Here is a 24,100-nt window from a genome sequence, read left to right as displayed (position 1 = left end):
GTAGAAACGCATGCACACACATGAAAACACAGCTACACACACACTGACTGTGTGTGTGTGTATACAGACAGTAACAGGGTGAAGAGGATGTGTGTGGCTGAGAGGAGGCAGCCCTACAGTGGAGCTGACTGGTGCTCTGGAGGAGAGAGTGATGAGGACGACAAAGGATTCTTCAGTGAGTGTGTGTGTGTGACTTTGTGTATGTGTTTGTGTGTCTGTCGGTCATCCCCATTTCCACCTGCTACTGAAAACTACAGTACCAATGATCCTCTCTGTCCTTCCCCAGACTGTAACTCCAGTGACGTGAAGCCCCAGGACTCCAACTCCCATCCTCCCTCCAACGCCGGACTCAGCCGCTCTTCCACGCCCTCCCAGAATCCACTAGGAGGCCAGGGCGCAGCGTCGGAGTCGGCGGGTGGTCAGAAGGCTGGGTCTAAAGTGGTTTATGTCTTCACTACAGAGATGGCCAACAAGTAAGGCAGATCACAGCGAATTAATGTATATTACACTGCAAAAATATATTTTTCAAGATATTTGATCTTAATCGCCGTATTAATTGTCATATGAAGGTAAAATATCTTGATATCTTTTTGCTAAATGTTCTCCACTCAATGGGCTTTATTCGGTGTGTGTTGTGAGTGTGACTGTGCTTTGCTGGTGACACTATCACACCTCCTCCTCCATGCTTCACGGTGGGAACCACACATGCAGAGGTCATCCGTTCACCTACTCTGCGTCTCACAAAGAAACTGTTGTTGGAACCAAAAATCTAAAATTTGTACTCCTCAGACCAAGGAACAGATTTCCACCGGTCTAATGTCCATTGTTTGTGTTTCTTGGCCTAAGCAAGTCTCTTCTTATTATTGGTGTCCTTTAGTAGTGGTTTCTTTGCAGCAATTCGACCATGAAGGCCTGATTCACGTGGTCTCCTCTGAACAGTTGATGTTGAGATGTGTCTGTTACTTGAACTCTGTTAAGTATTTATTTGGGCTGCAATTTCTGAGGCTGGTAACTAATGAATTTATCCTCTGCGGCAGAGTTAACTCTGGGTCTTTCTTTCCTGTGGCGGACCTCATGAGAGACATTTTCATCGTAGTGCTTGATGGTTTTTGAGACTGCACTTGAAGAAAGTTCTTGAAATGTTCCGTATTGACTGACCCTCATGTCTTAAAGTAATGATGGACTGCTGTTTCTCTTTGCTTATTTGAGCTGTTCTTGCCAAATAGGGCTGTCTTCTGTATACCACCTTCTCACAACACAACTGATTGGCTCCATCGCATTAAGGAAAGAAATTCCACAAATTAACTTTTAACAAGGCACACCTGTTAATTGAAATGCATTCCAGGTGACTACCCCATGATGATGGTTGAGAGAATGCCAAGAGTGTGCAAAACTGTCATTTAAAATATATATATATTTCACCTTTATTTAACCAGGTAGGCCAGTTGAGAACAACTTCTCATTTACAACTGCGACCTGGCCAAGATAAAGCAAAGCAGTGCAACACAAACAACAACACAGTTACACATGGAATAAACAAACATACAGTCAATAACACAATACAAAAAAAGCTATATACAGTGTTTGCAAATGAGGTAAGATTAGGGAGGTAAGGCAATAAATAGGCCATAGTGGCGAAGAAATTCCAATTTAGCAATTAAACACTGGAGTGATAGCTGTGCAGAAGATGAATGTGCAAGTAGAGATACTGGGGTGCAAAGGAGAGAAAAAAACAATATGGGGATGAGGTAGTTGGATGGGCTATTTACAGATGGGCTATGTACAGGTGCAATGATCTGTGACCTGCTCTGACAGCTGATGCTTAAAGTTAGTGAGGGAGATATGAGTCTTCAGCTTCAGTGATTTTTGCAATTCGTTCCAGTCATTGGCAGCAGAGAACTGGAAGGAAAGGCGGCCAATGGAGGAATTGGCTTTGGGGGTGACCAGTGAAATATACCTTCTGGAGCGCGCGGTACGGGTGGGTGCTGCTATGGTGACCAGTGAACTGAGATAAGGCGGGACTTTACCTAGCAAAGACTTCTATATGACCTGGAGCCAGTGGGTTTGGCGGTGAATATGAAGCGAGGGCCAGCCAACGAGATCATACAGGTCGCAGTGGTGGGTAGTATATGGGGCTTTGGTGACAAAACGGATGGCACTGTGATAGACTGCATCCAATTTGCTGAGTAGAGTGTTGGAAGCTATTTTGTAAATGACATTGCCGAAGTCAAGGATTGGTATGATAGTCAGTTTTACGAGGGTATGCGTGGCAGCATGAGTAAAGGATACTTTGTTGCGAAATAGGAAACCGATTCTAGATTTCATTTTGGGTTGGAGATGCTTAATGTGAGTCTGGAAGGAGAGTTTACAGTCTAACCAGACACCTAGGTTTTTGTAGTTGTCCACATATTCTAAGTCAGAATCGTCCAGAGTAGTGATGCTGGACGTGCGGGCAGGTACAGGCAGCGATCGGTTGAAGAGCATGCATTTAGTTTTACTTGTATTTAAGAGCAGTTGGAGGCCACGGAAGGAGAGTTGTATGGCATTGAAGCTCGTCTGGAGGTTAGTTAACACTGTGTCCAAAGAAGGGCCAGAAGTATACAGAATGGTATCGTCTGCGTAGAGGTGGATCAGGAGAATCACCAGCAGCAAGAGTGACATCATTGATGTATACAGAGAAAAGAGTCAGCCCGAGAATTGAACCCTCCGATTTGACACACTGAACTCTGTCTGAGAAGTAGTTGGTGAACCAGGCGAGGCAGTCATTTGAGAAACCAAGGCTGTTTAGTCTGCCGATAAGAATGTGGTGATTGACAGAGTCGAAAGCCTTGGCCACGTTGATGAATACGGCTGCACAGTATTGTCTTTTGTCGATGGCGGTTAGCCACGCTTAGGACCTTGGCTGAGGTGCACCCATGACCAGCTCTGAAACCAGATTGCATAGCGGAGAAGGTACGTTGGGATTCGAAATGGTCGGTAATCTGTTTGTTAACTTGGCTTTCGAAGACCTTAGAAAGGCAGGGTAGGATAGATATAGGTCTGTAACAGTTTGGGTCTAGAGTGTCTCCCCCTTTGAAGAGGGAGATGACCCTGGCAGCTTTCCAATCTTTAGGGATCTCAGACGAAAGGAAGGAGAGGTTGAACAGGCTAGTAATAGGGGTTGCAACAATTGCGGCGGATAATTTTAGAAAGATTGTCTAGCCCAGCTGATTTGTAGGGGTCCAGATTTTGCAACTCTTTTAGAACATCAGCTATCTAGATTTGGGTGAAGGAGAAATGAGGGAGGCATGGGCAAGTTGCTGTGGGGGGTGCAGGGCTGTTGACCGGGGTAGGGGTAGCCAGGTGGAAAGCATGGCTAGCTGTTGAGAAATGCTTATTGAAATTCTCAATTATTGTGGATGTGACAGTGTTTCCTAGCCTCAGTGCAGTGGGCAGCTGGGAGGAGGTGCTCTTATTCTCCATGGACTTTAGTGTCCCATAACTTTTTGTAGTTTGTGCTACAGGATGCACATTTCTGTTTGAAAAAGCTAGCCTTTGCTTTCCTAACTGCCTGTATTGGTTCCTAACTTCCCTGAAAAGTTACATATCGCGGGGGCTCTTCGATGCTTATGCAGTACGCCACAGGATGTTTTTGTGCTGGTCAAGGGCAGTCAGGTCTGGAGTGAACAAAGGGCTATATCTGTTCCTGGTTCTAAATTTTTTTGAACGGGGCATGCTTATTTAAGATTGTAAGGAAAGCACTTTTTAAGAACAACCAGACATCCTCTACTGACGGAATTAGGTCAATATCCTTCCAGGATACCCGGGCCAGGTCGATTAGAAAGGTGTTCTCGCTGAAGTGTTTTAGGGAGTGTTTGACAGTGAAGGGTGGTCGTTTGACCACAGACCCATTACGGATGTAGGCAATGAGGCAGTGATCGCTGAGATCCTAGTTTAAGACAGTAGAGGTGTATTTAGAGGGCAGGTTGGTCAGGATGATATCTATGAGGGTGCCCATGTTTATGGATTTGGGGTTGTACCTGGTAGGTTCATTGATAATTTGTGTGTGATTGAGGGCAACTAGCTTAGATTGTAGGATGGCCGCTGTGTTAAGCATGTCCCAGTTTAGGTCATCTAACAATACGAACTGTGAAGATAGATCGTGGGCAATCAATTCACAGTGTCCAGGGCACAGCTGGGGGCACAAGGTGGTCTATAACAAGCGGCAACGGTGAGAGACTTGTTTCTGGAAAGGTGGATTTTTAGAAGAAGCAGCTTGAATTGTTTGGGCACATACCTGGATAGTAAGACAGAACTCTGCAGGCTATCTCTGCAGTAGATTGCAACTCCGCCCCCTTTGGAAGTTATATCTTGTCGAAAAATGTTATAGTTAGGGATGGATTTTTGGTGGCCTTCTTAAGCCAGAGTTCAGACACGGCTAGGACATCAGGGTTGGCGGAGTGTGCTAAAGCAGTGAATAAAACAAACTTAGGGAGGAGGCTTCTAATGTTAACATGCATGAAACCAAGGCTTTTACGGTTACAGAAGTCAACAAAGGAGAGTGCCTGGGGAATGATGCCTGGGGAACCCTTTAATAATGGGAATTGATGGAAAATGATGTAAAATATATCACTAGCCACTTTAAACAATGCTACCTAATATAATGTTTACATACCCTACATCAGGGGTGTCAAAGTCAAATGGACGGAGGGCCAAATAAAAAAATCAGCTACAAGACGAGGGCCGGACTGTTCGAATGTTCATTGAAAAATGTTTAAATGACGCATATAGTCTAGTGAACCTAATTGAACCTACTGAAAACCTAACAAATATATTACAATATGATCAGATAAATAAAGCAATATTTTCTTATGGCTCTGTCAGTAATCTTTAATTTTCAACAGACACAAAAGACAAATTTCCTTTATATAAATATCCCCATAACATGAACATTAAATGAAAGAAACCGGTATTCAAGGCACCATCAGTAGACTATATTTTCTATTTTAGCAAAAGTGGGCTAAATTTACTTCAAAGAAAAAACAATAATAGCAATTTTCTATCATCCACTCAACTGAAATATTTTTAAAATATAATTGGATTGAAATACAAAAAAATAAAGTGCAAAAATCTATTAATCAAAAACAACACTTTGTTTAAGGAGAAGTAACATGCAGTGAAAACAAATATTAAATTTTAACTTTTAAACTTGAACTGAGTAAAAACTCTAAATATGTGATTGCACAGTAATGTTCACTTGTTTGAGGTTGAGGGTGATACTTGGTGGTGTCCCATCTTTTCCACAAGTTCATCAATGTTCGGGGTAAGGCTCTGAGCTGAAGAAATCCTCAGAATTGAGTGGAGGTGTTCAGCAGTAAGTCGACTTCTGTGTGATGTTTTGTTCAGGTTCATCAAAGAAAACAGTTGTTCACACAGGTATGTGCTGCCAAACATAGACAACGTTTGAGCAGCCTGGATGCGCAGCTGGGGCATTGTGCCGGGGAGGAAACGGGCGAACTCCGCAGCACCCACTGCCGCATATTTTGCCCTCAGTGCATCATTGCATTGGAGGTCAATCAACTCCATTTGGAGGTTTGGTGGTGAGCTTTCCACGTCAACAGCAAATGGGTTACCGAGCAGTTCCAACCTGCTTTTTTGTGCTTCAAAGTCAGCAAATCGGCGTCGAAAGTCAGCGGCAAGCATACCTATTTTATCAGCCAACTGTGTGCTCGGGAACGCACTGGTAGAGAGCTTCTCTTTCATGGTCTGGCAGCTGGGAAAGTGGCTCAAATTTTCTTTCCGCATCTGCGTCTCCCACAGAGTCAGTTTGGTTTTAAATGCCTTCACTGTACTGTACATATCAGAGATGACACGATCCCGACCCTGCAGCTGCAAGTTTATTGCATTCAGATGACTCGTAATGTCACACAGAAAAGCCATTTCACACAGAAACATTTCGTCTCGGAGTTGTGTTGTGTCTTTCCCTTTGCTGTCCAAGAACAGACAAATCTCCTCACGAAGCTCGAAACATCTTTGAAGCACCTTTCCCTGGCTTAGCCATCGCACCTCTGTGTGATAAGGCAAATCACCATGCTCCGTTTCTAACTCCGTCAGAAATGCCTTGAACTGGCGGTGATTCAAACCTTTGGCTCTGATAAAGTTAACTGTGCGCGTGATGATGCTCATTACATGCTCCATTTTCAAGGCTTTACGCACAACGCTTCCTGGTGTATGATACAATGATAAGCTGTCAGCTCACCTGTCGCGTTTTCCTCTTGCATCTTTTCCCGTATCTTCGCCACCAGTCCGCTCCTGTGTCCACACATCGCAGGTGCTCCGTCGGTTGTCAAACCCACGAGTTTTTCCCAAGGCAGCTCCATCTCATTTACACATCTTGACACCTCTTCATACAAATCATGCCCCGTAGTTGTGCCATGCATAGGACGTAAAGCCAAAAACTCCTCTGTCACGCTTAGGTTGGAGTCCACTCCGCGGATGAAAATTGACAACTGGGCAATGTCAGAAATGTCGGTGCTCTCATCCACAGCCAAGGAATATGCAATAAAATCTTTTCCCTTTTTCACAAGCTGCTCTTTTAGATTGATGGACAACTGGTCTACTCTCTCGGCAATGGTGTTTCTGCTCAGACTCACATTTAAAAAGAGTTGCCTTTTTTCTGGGCAAACTTCGTCACAAACTTTAATCATGCAGTTTTTGATGAAATCCCCCTCCGTAAATGGCCGGGCTGATTTAGCGATCTCTTCTGCCAAAATAAAACTGGCCTTGACAGTTGCGTCCGCGTGTGTGTCCGCGTGTTTCGTTTCATAATGTCGTCTCAGATTATACTCTTTCAGTACCGCCACACTTTCTCCACACAGAAGACACACAGGTTTTCCAGCTACCTTCGTGAACATATACTCCGACTCCCACCTTGTTTGAAACCCCCGGTTCTCAGTATCCACCTTCCGTTTTGCCATTTTTGATGGGTATCTGAAAGTTAATTTTACTGTGATGCTGACGACTGCTGTGCCAATAAATATTGAAATGAAGCAGCCTACTGCTCGGTGCGTCACCTTTGCATTGTGGGAAATGTAGTATTGGTGCGTGTAAAAGATCTGCGGGCTGCCGGCTTGCTGCGGGCCGGTTCTAATAATAAATCAAGATCATCCCAGGGGCCGTAAAAAACCTTCTTGCGGGCCGGATGTGGCCCGCGGGCCTTGACTCTGACATATGTGCCCTACATTATTCATCTCATTTGTATACGTATATACTGTACTCTATATCATCTACTGCATCTTTATGTAATACATGTATCACTAGCCACTAACTATGCCACTTTGTTTACATACTCATCTCATATGTATATACTGTACTCGATACCATCTACTGTATCTTGCCTATGCCGCTCTGTACCATCACTCATTCATATATCTTTATGTACATATTCTTTATCCCCTTACACTTGTGGATATAAGACAGTAGTTTTGGAATTGTTAGTTAGATTACTTGTTGGTTATTACTGCATTGTCGGAACTAGAAGCACAAGCATTTCGCTACACTCGCATTAACATCTGCTAACCATGTGTATGTGACAAATAAAATTAGATTTGATTTGAATGGGAGTGGAGCTAGGTGCTGCAGGGCCTGGTTTAACCACTACATCACCAGAGGAACTGACGAAGAGTAGGATAAGGGTACGGCTAAAGACTATAAGAACTAGCCGTCTAGTCTAGTGCGTTCGGAACAGAGAGTAAAAGGAGGTTTCTGGGCGTGGAAGAATAGATTCAAGGCATAATGTACAGACAAGGGTATGGTAGGATGTGAATACAGTGGAGGTAAACCTAGGCATTGAGTCACGATGAGAGAGGTTTGTTTCTAGAAATATCATAATCGAATATGTGAGGTTACCGCATGTGTGGGAGGTGGAACAAAGGGGCTAGTTAAGGCATATTGAGCAGGGCTGGAGGCTCTATAGTGAAATAAGACAATAATCACTAACCAGAACAGCAATGGACAAGGCATATTGACATTTGGGTATGAATAGCCGAGTGATCAAATGGACCAGTGGGTATTTAGGCGAGCTGGAGACACGGCGACTCAGACAGCTAGCGGGCCGGGGCTAGCAGAAGGGCCTTAGGGGGGGACGTCGCAACGGAAGAGTCTGTTGTAGCCCCCTTGGACGGTTACGTCGGCAGACCAGTCGTGTTGGATTGGCAGAGCTCCGTGTAGGCAATAAAAGGCCCCAGGCCAATTGGCAAATAGGTATTGTAGCCCAAGAAATTGGTTGATGGACAGTCCGATATGCTCTAGGCAAGGCAAATGGTGTCTACTTTGAAGAATCTCAAATAGAAAATATATTTTGATTTGTTTAACACTTTTGTTTACTTTTGATTCCATTTGTGTTATTTCATAGTTTTGATGTCTTCACTATTATTTTACAATGTAGAAAATAGTAAAAATAAAGGAACTTTTGACTAAGTGTGTCCAAACTTTTGACTGGTGCTTTATATAAACTGAACAAAAATATAAACGCAACAATTAATAAGGGATTGTGACATCAATAAGGGATCATAGCTTTCACCTGGTCAGTGGGTCATGGAAAGATATTCCTAATGTTTTGTACACTCAAGGCACACACACACACATACACACACACACACACTGTACACACGGAGGGGGCAGAGAATAATAACCAATGTGCATAAGCACATCATGCTGCACATTTCTCTGAGAAAGTAGAGGAGACATCAAATCCAGAAATATTGCTCTCCACCGAACATGTGAAAGCTTGCAGCTATGCTTTGTTTTCAGTGTGCTTGCCTGAAAGTGTGTGTGTGTTTCAGTTAGCTCAGATTAACACTGTCCTCTGTAGGGAATAGGAGATGAAAGATGTGGATGTTAATTGGAAAATGTGTGTAAAGTTGTTTGTTTAGTATGTCAACCTTGGCATTTCCTTCATGCCCTTGTCTAACACTGCCGTCATTCTGCTGGCACACGTGGACACACACCACGCATGCGCGCACACACACACACACATAGACTGCTGACTGATGTGTGACTGTCTGGTTTCTGATCCTCAGGGCAGCCGATGCTGTTTTGACAGGACACTCAGAAAACATAATCAACTTCCACATGAAAAACATATCCAACAGCAAGGACAAGACCCCCCTCCCACCCCTGGTAAGAACACGAACACACACACACACACACACACACACACACACACACACAGTCTTGTATAACTAACCTAGTGGGGACACACAATTCAGTCCCCTTAAATTACATTTTCCCTAAACCTAACCTTAACCTTAAAACCAAACCTCAACCCTAACCCAGCTCCTATCCCAAATTCTAAGCCTAACACTAACCTTAACCCTAAACCCTAAACCGCCTTGAAATAGCATTTGACCTTGTGGGGACTAACAAAATGTTCCCAGTTGGTCAAATTTTGGTTTGTTTACTATTCTTGTGGGGACTTAGTTAAACACGTCCAGTATAGTTAAACACACACACATACACACAATAAACAGTGACAAAGGTGATGACCGCAGGCCACTTGGCATACAGTCAGCTTTGATAAAGACTTACAAACCCTCACTTACTCAAGCCTCCTTGTTTTTAATTCCCTCTCTCTTTTTCCTTTCTTCATTTTAGAACAATCAGACAGGACCCCTCCGAGGTGACTCCAAGCCCTCTCAGCAGTCATCTCACCCCTCAGACCAGAACCACCAGACAGTGTCTAAACCTGGCATGACTGATCAAGCTCCACCCCAGCCCCCTCCCCAGGGGATTAAGCCTGGTTCACTCACCCAGGATGGGGCCTCCTCAGCAGGCATGGACCCCAAGAAAATCCCTGGTAATACCATGGGTCCAGGTGACCAGGCCCCTGGGTGCCAGCCTCAGTCCGAACAGGGCATGCCCCCTGTGAACCCCCCTCAGCCTGGGGAAGGAGGAGGTCCGGGATCAATGGGGATGGGTCACCCTGGTCTGACACCCCAGCAGCAGCAGCAGCAGCAACTGGCCCAGGAGCTTCTCAACATGGAGGCCAATACCGAGGGACTGTCCCAGGAACAGCTGGAGCACCGCCAACGCTCCCTCCAGACCCTCCGAGACATCCAGCGCATGCTCTTCCCTGACGACCGCGACGCCCCACCGCCACCCGGCCCCCATGGGGGACCCCCACAGCCCCACGACGGCATGCCTGATGTGGGACCCAGGAGGCCGGAGCAGGGCCCTCTCCAGGCCATGATGGCCCAGTCCCAGAGCCTAGGTCCACCAGTGGGACCAGGAGGGCCCCGACCCCAGGGACCCCCATTCGGCCCCCTGCATGGACACCCCAGAGACATGCCCCCCTTCCCAGATGAGCTGGGTCACATGATAGGTCCTGGGGGGTGTGGAGACGGAGATCACATGACCCCTGAGCAGGTGGCCTGGCTGAAGCTGCAGCAGGAGTTCTACGAGGAGAAGAAGAGGAAACAGGAAATGCATCACCGCCCACTTCCTCCCGACATGATGATGCATCCCCACGGGCCGCGCGGCATGATGAGAGGACCCCCACCTCCCTACCAGATGGGCCCCGGAGAGGTGTGGGGTCCAGGGGGGCCGGGAGGGCCGGGAGGGCCATCAGAGCACTACCAGGAGCGCATTGCCATGGGCCCCAGAGGGATGCCGCCTCACATGCAGAGGATGCCAGGGTTCCCCCAAGGCATGATGAATCCTGATATGGAGGGACCCCCCAGGCCCGGGATGGGCTGGCCTGAAGACATGCCCCCCAGAATGGGGGATGGCCGAGGGTTCCCAGGAGGGCCAGGGGGGATGTTCGGAGGTCCAGGGTTGCGGGGAGAGCGCTTCCCCAACCCCCAGTCAGTCCAGGAGGCTATGTTTCACCAGGGCATGGGGGGCGACAAGGGACCGGGCCTTCCTCCACAGATGTTGATGGAGATGCAGAGGATGATGGGACACCAAAGAGGCGGCATGGAGCCGGGCAACGGGGGCGGGATGATGTTTCCCAGGATGCCTGGCGAGGGCCCCATGAGCCCCTCCTCCAGACTGGCTGTGATGGGGGGCCGGGATATGGGCCCTGAGTTTGGCATGGGCCCCCATGGGAACCCCCAACTACGAGATGGGCAAATGAATATGAGCCCAGACGAGATAATGAGAATGAGAGGGCCTCCAATGGACAACATGGGGCCCCAGGGAAGGCAGATGCAGGGGTCCCACTTCCCTGACCATCCCCAGCCAGGGGACTTCCCCATGGGGCCCGGACGGCCCTTCCCTGGGGGTCCTGGAAGTATGAGGGGGCCTCATGGAGAGCAGCCCTACCGTGGCCCGGAGCACAGGACCACGCCTACGGCGGGCAACGGCCGACTCAACCACCTTCCCCCCGCCGCCGGAACACCCCAGGGCCAGAGGGGACGTAAGCCTGCAGAACTGAACATCCAGTCAGGAGGGGCCAGCTCGCCCAGTCTCAATCCCCTCAAGTCCCCTCCTTTGAGGCAGGTGCAATCCCCCATGATGGGCTCTCCCTCTGGGAACCTCAAGTCCCCCCAGACCCCCTCCCAGCTGGCTGGTATGCTCTCCGGCCCTCCGGGACCCAACGGCCCCCCTAACACTACCAACTCGGCCCCAATGAAGTCCCCTCATTCTATGATGGGGTCTGCTGGTGCCTCCCCAGTACATATGAGGTCCCCGTCCCTCCCCAACCCTTCTCCAGGGTGGGCATCCTCCCCCAAACCCCCCATGCCCAGCCCAGTACTCCCCCAGCAGCAGGGGGGAAAAACCCCCCTCAGTATGACCTCACCTAACATGATGGGTAACATGGAGCAAGGTACAGTACTTCTATGGCTTTATTCTTGTTAATGTTATTTCTCCCTCTACCGCTCTTTTTCTCTAGCTCGCTCGCTCTCTCGCTAATCAAATTTGATTTGTCACGTACTTCGTAAACAACAGGTGTGGACTAACAGTGAAATGCTTACTTACGAGCCCTTCCCAACAATGCAGAGAGAAATAATAGAAAAAACACAATAATAATAATAATAATAATAATAAATACACATTCAGTAATGAAAACTTGGTTATATACATGGGGTACCTGTACTGAGTTGATGTGCAGGGGTAAGAGGTGGATATGTACATATAGGTAGGAATAAAGTGACTAGGCAACAGGATAGATGATAAATGGTAACAGCAACGTAATGTAACAGCAATGTATGTAACAGCAACGTAATGTAACAGCAACGTAATGTAACAGCAACGTATGTAACAGCAACGTAATGTAACAGCAACGTAATGTAACAGCAACGTATGTAACAGCAACGTAATGTAACAGCAACGTAATGTAACAGCAACGTATGTAACAGCAACGTAATGTAACAGCAACGTAATGTAACAGCAACGTAATGTAACAGCAACGTATGTAACAGCAACATATGTAACAGCAACGTAATGCAACAGCAACGTATGTAACAGCAACGTATGTAACAGCAACGTATGTAACAGCAACGTAATGTAACAGCAACGTATGTAACAGCAACGTATGTAACAGCAACGTATGTAACAGCAACGTATGTAACAGCAACGTATGTAACAGCAACGTATGTAACAGCAACGTATGTAACAGCAACGTAATGTAACAGCAACGTAATGTAACAGCAACGTAATGTAACAGCAACGTAATGTAACAGCAACGTATGTAACAGCAACGTAATGTAACAGCAACGTAATGTAACAGCAACGTATGTAACAGCAACGTAATGTAACAGCAACGTATGTAACAGCAACGTAATGTAACAGCAACGTAATGTAACAGCAACGTATGTAACAGCAACGTATGTAACAGCAACGTAATGTAACAGCAACGTAATGTAACAGCAACGTATGTAACAGCAACGTATGTAACAGCAACGTATGTAACAGCAACGTATGTAACAGCAACGTATGTAACAGCAACGTAATGTAACAGCAACGTAATGTAACAGCAACGTATGTAACAGCAACGTAATGTAACAGCAACGTAATGTAACAGCAACGTAATGTAACAGCAACGTAATGTAACAGCAACGTATGTAACAGCAACGTATGTAACAGCAACGTAATGTAACAGCAACGTATGTGATGCGTAAATGCAGATAGTCCGGGTAGCTATTTGGTTAACTTTTTAACTAACTATTTAGCATTCTTGGGTGATTGGAGTCTTTGACCATTTTTAGGGCCTTCCTCTGACACCGCCTGGTATAGAGGTCCTGTATAACAGAGCACCCAGCCCTTGTGATGTACTGGGCCGTACGCACTACCCTGTGTAGTGCCTTGCAGTCAGATGCAAAGCAGTTGCCATATGAAGCTGTGATACAGCCAGTCAAGATGCTCTCAGTGGTGCGGCTGTAGAACTTTTTGAGGATCTGAGGGCCCATGCCAAATCGTTTCAGCCTCCTGAGGGGGACGAGGCGTTGTCGTGCCCTCTTCACGACTGTGTTGGTGTGTGTGTGTGGACCATGGTAGATCCAACTTGAAGCTCTCAACCCTCTTTAATACAGCCCCGTTGATGTGAATGGGCGAGTGCTCAACCCTCCTTTTCCGGTAGTCCACGGTTTGTCTTGCTGAGGTCTCTGACCTCCTCCCTATAGGCTGTCTCATCTCTCTCTCTCCCTCTTTCTCTCAACTGCTGTGATAAACAACATAAAACATGTGTATTTCAATTTCAAGACAGATAATATTCATTTTCAAAGAGATTTTAATACTTACTACCTTTCTCTTGAATGATGATTACCTCACGTCTTTAATAGAGGGCTGTTTTGTAATGTCTGTTGACCAAAGCAGTCTCTGTGTTGTGTATCAGGCAGGTTAGCATTTGTTTGTCATCTTTAAATCATGTAATTTATAAGTCAATTGAAAGAATCATTCTCATCCATCTAAACACATTTTCCCAAAGCAGAAACATTCTCCCTTTTCAGGGAAATCACACCCCCATCATTTTTTACAATTAAAACATTTTAAAGTTTAATTTAACCTTTATTTAACTAGGCAAGTCAGTTAAGAACAAATTCTTATTTACAATGACTGCCTACACCGGACAAACACCGGACGACACTGGGCCAATTGTGCGCCACCCGACGGGACTCCCAATCACGGCCGGTTGATGTCTGTATCTAAAATGTATTTGCCACAATGTCCCTTATATATCTATTTCAAACCAGGATATGTTTTGCTACCTAAGGTAAATAGTTATTATATTTCATCTCTCTCTTCTCTCTCTCTCCCCTCTCTCACCAGGTGGTAACGTCCCCCCCTCGTCAGGAGCCCAGTCTGGCCCCATGCCCCTCCAGGGGGGTCCAGGTGGCGCCCCGACCGGCAGCCCCTATTCCCTCCCCCCCGAACCCACGCTATCCCAGAACCCCCTCTCCATCATGATGTCACGCATGTCTAAGTTCGCCATGCCAAGCTCCACCCCCCTCTACCACGACGCCATCAAGACGGTGGCGAGCTCGGACGACGACTCGCCCCCCGCACGCTCCCCAAATCTACCCCCCATGAACAACAATGGTGAGTGGATGGAGACATGGCTAGAAGTCATGTTAAACCATTTTTGAGATGTATTTTGAACCGTTTTTCATAGAGGTGTGACTCTGTTTACGCCACTTGATGTAGGTTTGCTGTCTGTGTTGTATGGTGCACTAACATCCCTCTTGTCTCTCTCTGTGGCCCTCTGTAGGTATGGGAATGAACCAGCACCAAGGTCCTCCTCGTATGATGGGCCCCGGCTCCTCTAGCTCAATGCCTGCCCTCAGTCCTCTGGGTATGACCCCCATGGGCTCCCAGCCTCTCTCCCACGGCATGCCCCAGCAGATGCCTTCTCCCAACATTGGCCCGGGCATGATGCCCCATGGCATGATGATGCCCCCCAACCCCCAGGACCAAGGCATGGGCAACCCCCAGATGATGCCCCAGGGGCGCATGGGCTACTCCCACCGAGTGCAGGGCTACCCCCTGCCCCAATCCCCCTCCCAGCAGGGTCCCTTCTCCCCCCACAATGGCCCCGGGCCCCAGGGCTTCCCAGGACATCCCATGGGCTTCCAGGGAGAGGGGGGTCCTATGGGCGGTCGGATGGGGAACATGCCCCATGGAGGGGGAGGCGACGGGGGTAGGCCCAACAATCCTGGAGGACCGCAGTTCAACATGCAGGGAGAGTTTAGTGATGCAGATCTGCATGAAGTGATGCGAACAGGAGCATCCGGTATGCCAGAGTTTGACCTGTCCAGGATCATCCCATCAGAGAAGCCCAGCCAGACTCTGTCCTACTACCCCAGGGGAGGAGGAGATGGGCCTGGCCCAGGGGGGAAACCTCCACACATGCAGGGGATGATGCAGGGTATGATGGGGGAGGGCCCGCCCAGGATGGGTATGTCCATGCAAGGGATGGGGGGGATGGCTGGGGGGCCGGGAGGTGGTATGGCCCCCCAGGACATGCCCATGGGAAACCCTTCCCACAATCATATGCGGCCGCATGGACCCCCAGGGTTCATGGGTCAGGGAATGATGGGGCCCCAGCACCGGATGATGTCACCGGGGGGTCCGGGGGGCATGATGCAGGGGAAAGAGAGGGGGGTGCTCTACAACCACCCTGGGCCTGGGGGGTCGCCCAATATGATGATGTCACTACAAGGCATGGGTGCCCCCCCCCAGCAGACGATGATGATGGGGGGGCATATGAGGCAGCGTGGCAGGGACATGGACATGGGGTTCAGCCCAGGGCCCGGAATGTTCTAACACACAACTCATAGAATCTTGGACCTTGAATGTTCTGAGCCGATATACAGTATGAGGATGGAATAAGTCTCACAGCAGATAAGAGATGGATTAAAACGCAGGAAGTAAGGAATGAAAGACAGAGGTGGGTTCTCTGGATTGAAACATGTAGTGCAGAGGAATGGGTAGTTAATGGCTTGTGGGAGCTACATAGCCCAGTACTTGTCTTTTACCACAAGCATTTCATTTAGTCTCTTCAGAAATGTCTGAATGTATGGGATTGCTGTGCTTCAATGTCAATTTAAACTGTTCAAGTGTTTTTTTTCTTCTAAATCTCTGATTATAAGGGTGAGTTGAGCATCGGAGAGGAATGGAGTGAACCACCTTGGAGGACTGTACATCGACTTTTTCAAATCAGTTAAAAATCAACAATGGATTTGTCCGGTAATGGATAACAAACATAGAAAGACTTTGTGGAATAAAATCGTACTTTGAGAAGATTTCAATGGAACTCCCATCTTCTCTCTGGCTCCATCGTTTTGACTATTTCTGTCCAGTATGACTGTGTGTGTATGCGCCTGTGTGTGTGTTTTTGTTGTAAGTATGTATAGGGATTCTATCAATGACCTCTAAGCTCTCTTATCCACCTTTCATTGGGGGAGGGACGCCCCACTAAAGAACAGTACTGTTTTCCATTCATTTCCTTTGTAACTCCAGTGTATAACAAACCAAACTATGACCTCAAAGATACTAGTATTATTAAAAAAGCACAAACATGGATCAACTTAAGTGTCTTACTCACATATAAACATTTCTACTAGCAAGTCAGTGTGAATAGCGGTAGAACTGTTCTATGTGCTCTCTTACTCCTGTTTGTTCTTCTATTTACTCTGGAATATCATTCCCACAGCATTAATCTCATAAATGAACTGAGTGGGATCAGACTGTAGAACTGGTGAGCTCGTCATGTACTTTATAGTCGTCTCAGACATTAGTGGGACAGGCCTCGATGAGCTAGTCAGGTGCTGTATGTATGGTGGTCTCAGACATTAGTGGAACAGGGTATCAAGAAAGACAGAAATCTGACCATCAACATCTTTCCAGACCATATAACATGACTTTTCCTGCTCAAGTCACATGGTCAGGAAAAACCAAGATCCCTACTTCCTCACCCGTCTGTAAGCTTGTCATGTGTACCTCCATTGTCTTTGGTACAGAGACGTCTTCCAAGGCTGTGTCAATGGAAGACAACATATTGGCCGTGTTTGAGTGGATCAAAACTACAATGTATCAGACAGTGCCATTGTTCCACTCTAATCAGGGACTTATTTAGACCTGGGACAAAAGGTAGGTGCAATTTAATTAGGTAGAACAGAAAACAAGCAGGCTCCAGACCTTGTAGGGTAAGAGCGGAATACCCCTGAATTCTAATACATGACTGAAAGGTGATGTTCAGGTATCCTTATGAGGCCCACTGACTGACCATATATGACCACTGGTGTTGAGATTGGACCATTGCTATGCTGCACAGTAGTGAGAGACAAAGCCTTGACCAACTCTTTTATTACTCTCCACCACTCCAAAGCAAAGTCAAAGAATTTCAGGGCAACTCTCCATGATTTGGCATACAACTAACAAGCAAATTAAATCACTCCAGTGTGGGGGTGTATATTTGCTCATAGGTCCATGCATTTCATTTATACACAATACAATCCTAAAAGGCAGCACCTAGTGTTTCACTCACGACAAACTTTTAGCAGAGTAGTTCCCTTTTAACAGGTTCTAAAATGAATGATTTGGAGTGGGTAAACGTGCACACACACACACATTTGGTTCCCTTGGTTTATGAACACAACGTACATGATGTGCTTGGTTTTCCCCTGAGGAAAAGATTGCAGTTTGATATGAAGAAATTTAGTTCACTCTAAAAGCAACAAAGCCAGAACATATTTCAGCTAGTTAGAATCTGGTGCACTATAATTTACAGTGCATAAAGTAATCAGATATACAGTAAATACACATTGCTGTGTGCATAGTAGTCACAGAATGTAAACGTATGAATATAAATTGGTAACACACTTATTTTTTAGGCAGAATATATTACCAGATCATTTCAAAAATTAAGACCTCTAAGTAAAACTCTTCATCTTAACCAGTATGAGCAGTAACACACAGGATGCCCATTGCCCTGATATCAGCTGGATGTGGTTTCAAAGCCAGTTATACACTTTGACAGTGAAGCTATATTTGTGCGTTTAGACAGTGAGGTATCCTAACACACAGTTTGTACTGTAATACAGCCTGTTTTCAAAGTCTGAGACAGTGGGCCTCCCTTCAATGAGCATTAAGACAACCGCGTACTCACACTTTGAAAACCTCTGTTGTAATACAATGGCTAGTGATAGGCAAATGCTAGGCTAGGGCTGGAGAGTGGAAGTCTCTGGTGGGATGTAAACACGGTGGCTGGTAACAGTGAGTGCATGGGGTAGAGCTGGGGGTCGCAGAAGCCTCAGGGTTCAGCCACGCCCTTTGTGCGGTTGCAGAGTGACTCGTAGAGCTCAAAGGTCAGTGAGTAGTTGGAGAGGGCCTGCTTGAACTCCTGCAGGGGGCAGTAGACTCCACTACAGCCTGGAACCAACTGGTCCTACAGAGACGGATCAAAATAAAGAATGTAAGAAAGACACTAATCACGTTTCCATCCAGTTATACCGTATAAAAAAATGCAGATCATTTGTTCGTTCGACATGGAGGGACCTTTTTGTATTGGTAAAATGTATTATGTGAGAAATGGTGGTGAAAACTGACTCAGTAAACCATGCAGTTTATTAGGCTACAGATTAAATAAGTTGATGACCTTCACAGGGTGGTGAAAGTGCAAGGTGATGAGCTTGATGCTCCTTTCCAAATAAATATTGAGGATCTTATTTTGGTGACATGATGATCGATGCACCACTACCATTTGACAAATAAATAGTATCCACAATAATCTCATCAAGTAGACTACTAGCCTGCCGCATGTGCCAAGAGGAGAGTTGGCACATTTGCTATTTAACGCAACAGTTGTGACAAAACTATCAGTAGAGTTGAAAATGCATTGGAAACACAAAACTTTAGATTTCAACTTTAGAGAAAAAGTACATATACTGATTTTTTTTTTATATCCGCAACAAATCAGTTTGGTGGAAACATTTTCATTATGCGGATTTTAAACATTTTTAACATAAAGATGGCGGCCCCCCAAGTACTTAACACAAATGTCTCGTTTGCTCAGTTCGCCGTATTGTACAATGTTCTCCATTACTCTTTTTTTAAATTGGCATCAGCACAGTATACATGATCCCAATTCTAGCTCCAATACTGCGGCATTTTGGAAAAAATTATTGTGCTGATTTACTGGCACATTGGACCATGTTGCACACCGTAGTTTAAGAACTCTGTGGGAAGTGCTAAAAACAATGATGTCATATCTGAATTCCTCCACCTTTATGTACCTTCACCATTGGATGGAAACCTAGCTAGACAAACAGATCACTGACTCTCGGAGAGAAACAGTCTGGAAATTGTTTCAATATTGTGCGCACACTTCTGTGAGCCCTGCATCCTACCTGGCCAATGTAGGACACTTTGACGAAGGCCTCTTTGGTCTGCCGGTGCTGGTGCAGCTCCAGGGTGATGTCTGAAGCGTATGGTGGCCATCGCATGTCAAAAATCCCCAGAGCCATGAGACAGGGTATCAGAGTGGTGTCGTGGGCAGAGTACAGGAAGAGCTTCCTGAAAGAAACATGCATAAATACTCTCAGATTTCTGATGTTTAGCAACAACACGTTCTAAGAATGTGCCATTCGGAAAATGACATTTGCTACCATCAAGTGGTTGGGTTGAGAACTGCAAATCTCTGCTACTGGCTCTGTGTTCTAATGGACAGGTAAACGTTACAGTAGTTCACCTGTTGGGCTCTGAGGTTGTGTCCTGTAGTTTATCTTCTATGTTGCCCATTAGGACATGCAGGAGGGGACCCACACACAGCTGCAGGTTCTCCCTAGTCGCAACAAACCAACCACAGAGAAGATTAAGAAAACAACTGTATTGGGTGATTTTTTAAAACACCTCTAATGCACAGTGGACTGTAATTTCATAATGTGAAATAAGGAAGCATATGCTCATGGAACAGGGAACTGTATTTTCTGTGTGTTCTACTCCCCAACCCTCTACACATGCTGATCTGTATTTAAATCCCTCTGCCCTTTGACCTCTTGCTGGGTTCGTAGATGTGGTAGATCATCTCCACAGCTCTCCGCTCCACTGTGTTTCTCCAGGAGTCAAGGACTGGTGGGCAGGGTAGGCCGTGGGTCTGTTAGAACACACATATTGTTACGTTAAAATGTCAATGTAACGCAGTGATAGTATCACTCATATCCTTTGACCACATAATCAACTTTGGTAACAAAATGATATTTTTTAGTCATGGTATTGTATTTTTGTTGTTTTGTGTCACCTCTCTTGCCACCATGTCATCCCTGATGAGGATGAAGTCAACCCGTTGTTGGGCAGCGATGCCCAGAGCACTCTTGATGCTCCTCAGGTCCGCAGCAATGTCTGGCAGAGTGGATGACTCCGCCCAGCGATGACTACAGTACACACAGACACAGCCAATCACAAAAACCAACACGAGAGAAACATCCAATCACAAAAATCAACAAGTGAGGGATCCAGCCAATCACAAAAATCAACAAGAAAAGGGACCCAGACAGTCACTCACCCGCTGAGGAGTTTGAGCAGTCTGCATCCATGGTAGTTAGGGTACAGGATCTCTGACTCTGCCTCAGTCGTCAGAATGGGAACCATGTCTTCAGGAGAGGGGGAGCAACATTAGGAGATAGACCAGTATTTCCTATGACACACAAACACAAACTGACACCTACCTCTCTGGCTTTGATAGAACAGCCCTGCCACCAGGCACTTGGCAGACTCTATGGTTCTCACAATGTTAGTGGAACGCACACTGGGAGAGAGAGAAGAATATATCAATGTCTTGTGGCTACATGTACTCTGTCACAGATCTTACAATCGTGTTGTAGTAGGAGTGTACTTTACCGTTCAGGTTGATAACTGATTATGGTATGTTCTTGTTCTGTTACCTATTCATGTCCCCTTTATGGACCAAGCACCTACAGTCATGCATAGTGTATGAGCAATGTAATTATGCCATTGCTAATTACTTAAGTAAATGTAAAGCTCAAGTTTACATCCTTGTATTCAGTGTCTTTCTTTCTAGATCCATAAAGTAATAACAGTACATTATAGGTTACCTAACCTGGGGCCCAGATATTTCTGCTATACCCTTTAACATTGTCAAGCAAAAACAAAGAGGGAGTTGGCTACAGAACCAGATGCGACTACCAGGCTACTGGTCTGTACTTACTTGACCTCTGTAGGGCTGAAAGTGGGGCTGAGGATGGCTGTGGTACTTACTAAACCTCTGTAGGGCTGAAGGTGGGGTTGAGGAAGGCTGTGTCCTGGATGTATCTCTTCCTCAGCCTCTCTCCCAGCTCATACAGCTGTTGCATGCCCACCGTGGTCAGCTGACCTGGGTACGTACCCCCCTGCAGGGGAGAGGAACAGGGTCAGGAGTCAAAGGTTGCCAAGACAGTCAATCCAAAATGGCATCACCAGTGTCTATCTATTGTGTGCCCGCAGAGTAGTACTGTGGTATGCCAGGTGCACCGCGAAACAGACACAATCCTCCGAAGAGTCTCGCAGCAATCTCCCGCTGAGTGAAGGACAAACCTCTCAGTATATGCTCATTGGCTATCTGTTCGTTCCCTCAGTGCCAGGCCCAGACCATAACAGTCAGAGCTGGGTCAGAGTGAACCACAGATTGTTCTTGCACTTGAACAGGCCTTTAGCTGAGATACAGCCCCCGGTCTAAGCCTCAGGAGAAGGTCTCTCAGGGTGCAAAGTCCTTTATGATGACCCCTACCCTCAAAGACCACTAATAGATTAAATGGGCAACTAGAATTTCAATCCTGACACGTCGTGCCAGTGATGTTGTGTGATGTTACTGGTCTGGAGCGGGAAATCCTAATGGTTGACAGCTGGCTGTGAGTAACCCAGTAAGTGACAGTGACATATGTCTGTATGGAGTCAATGCCAGCACACCTACGTGACAACTTAAATCCATTAACCGTACTTATCCAAGCACTGCCTACTCCTTTCCTTATCTCTCTAGGCACTACTTCCTCTGCTCGTTAACAGACACAGGCATACTCACGGTCAGTATGTTGGCCCGGTAGCTGTCCTCCACCGGTGAGGAGGGCCGTGGACCTCCTTCCAGGTCTGTCACCACATAGTTGATCTGTGTGTGTGCTGGGGGTTCCAGGAGGTTAGGCACCCACTGGGCCTGATACAGACAGGACAAGGAAAAAGGTTAGACTTCCAGATGCTGGTGAACATAGCCTCATCTCCAAGACAAGGCATATGAAGGTAAGATAAATGGCTTTCCCTCAACTTCAAGTCCTGGGAAACAGAGCATCAGGTCTGTCAGATGTTCTTGTGTGACACAGGTGGTCTCACCTCCATGATGCCTGGTATAGACTTCAGCGGGGTTCGGGCTCCGTGGCGGAACAGGACTTGTACGAGTTTGAGCTCGTAAGGAAAATGTGGTTCCTTGCATGAGGGGGCCGAACCCGAATCCGTCTGGGTTGGTTCTGTCTTCTTATGAGACCAGAGCATGGATCCAAACGCCATGGACACCGAGCCCAAAACACCTGCTTTGGTCAAGAGGTTCCTCGTCCTCATGCTTACGTTACTATACTGCCGAGACAGACCACACAATACCAACATTGAACATAGCTTGCTAGCTAGCACACTGCCTATCATTTGCAGCTAACGTTAACCATGTTTAGTGATCTGCATAAGATTTTAGCTAACGGTAGCAAACGTTATTCCAATCTTTATTTTTGGTAGCTAACGTTATCTAGTTAACGTACTGTATACAACTACATTCTGGGTAAACCTGGCACTTGATATTTTGGTGTCGATGATAGCAAGTTATGAAGCAGGCGTTTGAAACAAGCTGGCTGTGTCGGTAATGTCAATATTGAGAATGTGCTGCAGACTGATGAGGTACAGTCGATATCTCAGCTAATGTCAAAGCCATTCAAGTAACGTAATCTAAATATGTAACGTTAACTAGCTAACCAGAAATTAATTCATTTTCGGGTTAGCTAGCTCTTTAGCTACTTCAACGGCACAATATGTTGCACTCAAATGTACAGTACTTACGTTTAATTATCACTGGAAGTTATTAACTAGTTTTAAAACAAAATAAAAGTCATCGACTAACTCCGTGTATTTTGAAAACACGTCACCCGGCTAGGGACAAAATGTTTTTTGGAATATGTAGTCATTTCTGGTGTGATCCAAGCTTTCAAAGTGAAACTGTTCTTCACGGAAAAGCTAACCACATGCGTCATTTCCCTCCCATGCCCCTCATTACCGTAAAAACAGCGTGGTGCGCATATGAACATAGCGCAATATTGTATGAAGTGGGAATTAAAACTAAACAGACAGTATGCAGGTAATTACCAAAATAAGGGAAACACTTGGGTAAATGAGTCATACAAGTATATTGAAAGCCGGTGCTTCCACACAAGTGTGGTTCCTGAGTTAATTAAGGGGCTCCGAGAAGGCGCAGCGGTCTAAGGCACTGCATCTCAGTGCCATAGGCATCACTACAGAACCTGGTATGATTACCGGCTGTTTCACAACCGGCTGTGATTGGGAGTCCCATAGGGTGGTGCACAATTGGCCCATTATCGTCCGGTTTAGTGTTTGGCTGGGGTAGGCCGCCATTGTAAATAATAATTGAGTGCGTATGTCCCAGAGGGTAGTGCGTAATGGCCCAGTACATCACTGGGGCCAAGCTTCCTGAAATCCAGGACCTAAATACTAGGCGGTGTCAGAGGAAGGCCCTAAAGACCCTAGTCAACTAGTCATAGACTGTTTTCTCTGCTACCTCACGGCAAGCGGTACCGGAGCGCCAAGTCTAGTACCAAAAGGCTTCTTAACAGCTTCTACCCCAAGCCATAAGAGGGCTGAACAATTAATCAAATGGCCACCAGACTATTTACATTGACATCCCCCATCTCCATTAGATTTTTACACTGCTGCTACTCGCTGTTTATTATCTATGTATAGTCACTTCACCCCTACCTACATGTACAAATTAGCTCTAACCTGTACCCCCGCATATTGACTCGATACCGGTACCCCCTGTATATAGCCTTGTTATTGTTATTTTATTGTGTTACTTTTTATTTTTATTTTCGTTTATTTGGTAAATATTTTCTTAACTCTTTCTTGATCTGCACTGTTGGTT

The 24,100-nt window shown here is 46.2% G+C and overlaps 2 protein-coding genes across 8 annotated transcripts in view; one reads left to right on the top strand and one right to left on the bottom strand.

The window, feature by feature from the left end:
• The window catches only part of LOC110501627 (B-cell CLL/lymphoma 9 protein), a 34,620-nt gene extending 18,118 nt beyond the window's left edge, over positions 1-16,502 (top strand). For 5 of the 6 annotated variants that reach the window (XM_021579321.2, XM_021579322.2, XM_036958985.1 and 2 more), the window contains 6 exons: positions 68-175; positions 287-473; positions 9,060-9,159; positions 9,634-11,806; positions 14,248-14,517; positions 14,687-16,502. In XM_021579321.2, the coding sequence (XP_021434996.2) occupies positions 68-175; positions 287-473; positions 9,060-9,159; positions 9,634-11,806; positions 14,248-14,517; positions 14,687-15,741 (3,893 nt within the window). In that variant the 3' untranslated portion in view covers positions 15,742-16,502. The remainder of the gene's footprint in view (positions 1-67; positions 176-286; positions 474-9,059; positions 9,160-9,633; positions 11,807-14,247; positions 14,518-14,686) is intronic. The other variant, XR_002470230.2, reaches the window with a different exon arrangement.
• A 705-nt stretch (positions 16,503-17,207) lies between these two features.
• Positions 17,208-23,205, bottom strand: LOC110501629 (lysophosphatidic acid phosphatase type 6). Of its 2 annotated transcripts, none has more exons than XM_021579325.2 (11): positions 23,005-23,205; positions 22,294-22,533; positions 21,992-22,120; positions 21,193-21,323; positions 20,643-20,722; positions 20,480-20,567; positions 20,216-20,348; positions 19,971-20,071; positions 19,667-19,759; positions 19,326-19,491; positions 17,208-18,364 (listed from the first exon to the last, which is right to left on the bottom strand). In XM_021579325.2, exons 2-11 carry the CDS (start codon positions 22,516-22,518, stop codon positions 18,230-18,232), a joined length of 1,281 nt encoding a protein of 426 aa, XP_021435000.1. In that variant the 5' UTR covers positions 22,519-22,533; positions 23,005-23,205; the 3' UTR covers positions 17,208-18,229. The 2 variants fall into 2 exon arrangements, with proteins under 2 accessions (XP_021435000.1, XP_021435002.1); XM_021579327.2 differs by having other exon boundaries at positions 22,294-22,528; positions 23,005-23,198.
• Positions 23,206-24,100: the final 895 nt, after the last annotated feature.

The sequence above is a fragment of the Oncorhynchus mykiss genome, chromosome 22 (genome assembly GCF_013265735.2).
Source record: "Oncorhynchus mykiss isolate Arlee chromosome 22, USDA_OmykA_1.1, whole genome shotgun sequence".
In the NCBI taxonomy this organism is placed as follows: Eukaryota; Metazoa; Chordata; class Actinopteri; order Salmoniformes; family Salmonidae; genus Oncorhynchus; species Oncorhynchus mykiss.
Note: the sequence above shows the minus strand (reverse complement) of the source record. Positions and strands in the feature narration are given on the sequence as shown.

Bases quoted from the DNA above. Each gene is read 5' to 3' on its own strand.
- LOC110501629 (XM_021579325.2), bottom strand. From the start codon at position 22,518: ATGAGGACGAGGAACCTCTTGACCAAAGCAGGTGTTTTGGGCTCGGTG. The intron at 22,121-22,293 runs GTGAGACCACCT...TGTCTGTATCAG, and splicing joins CTATACCAGGCATCATGGAG to GCCCAGTGGGTGCCTAACCT. The intron at 20,723-21,192 runs GTAAGTACCACA...TCTCTCTCCCAG, and splicing joins TTCAGCCCTACAGAGGTTTA to TGTGCGTTCCACTAACATTG.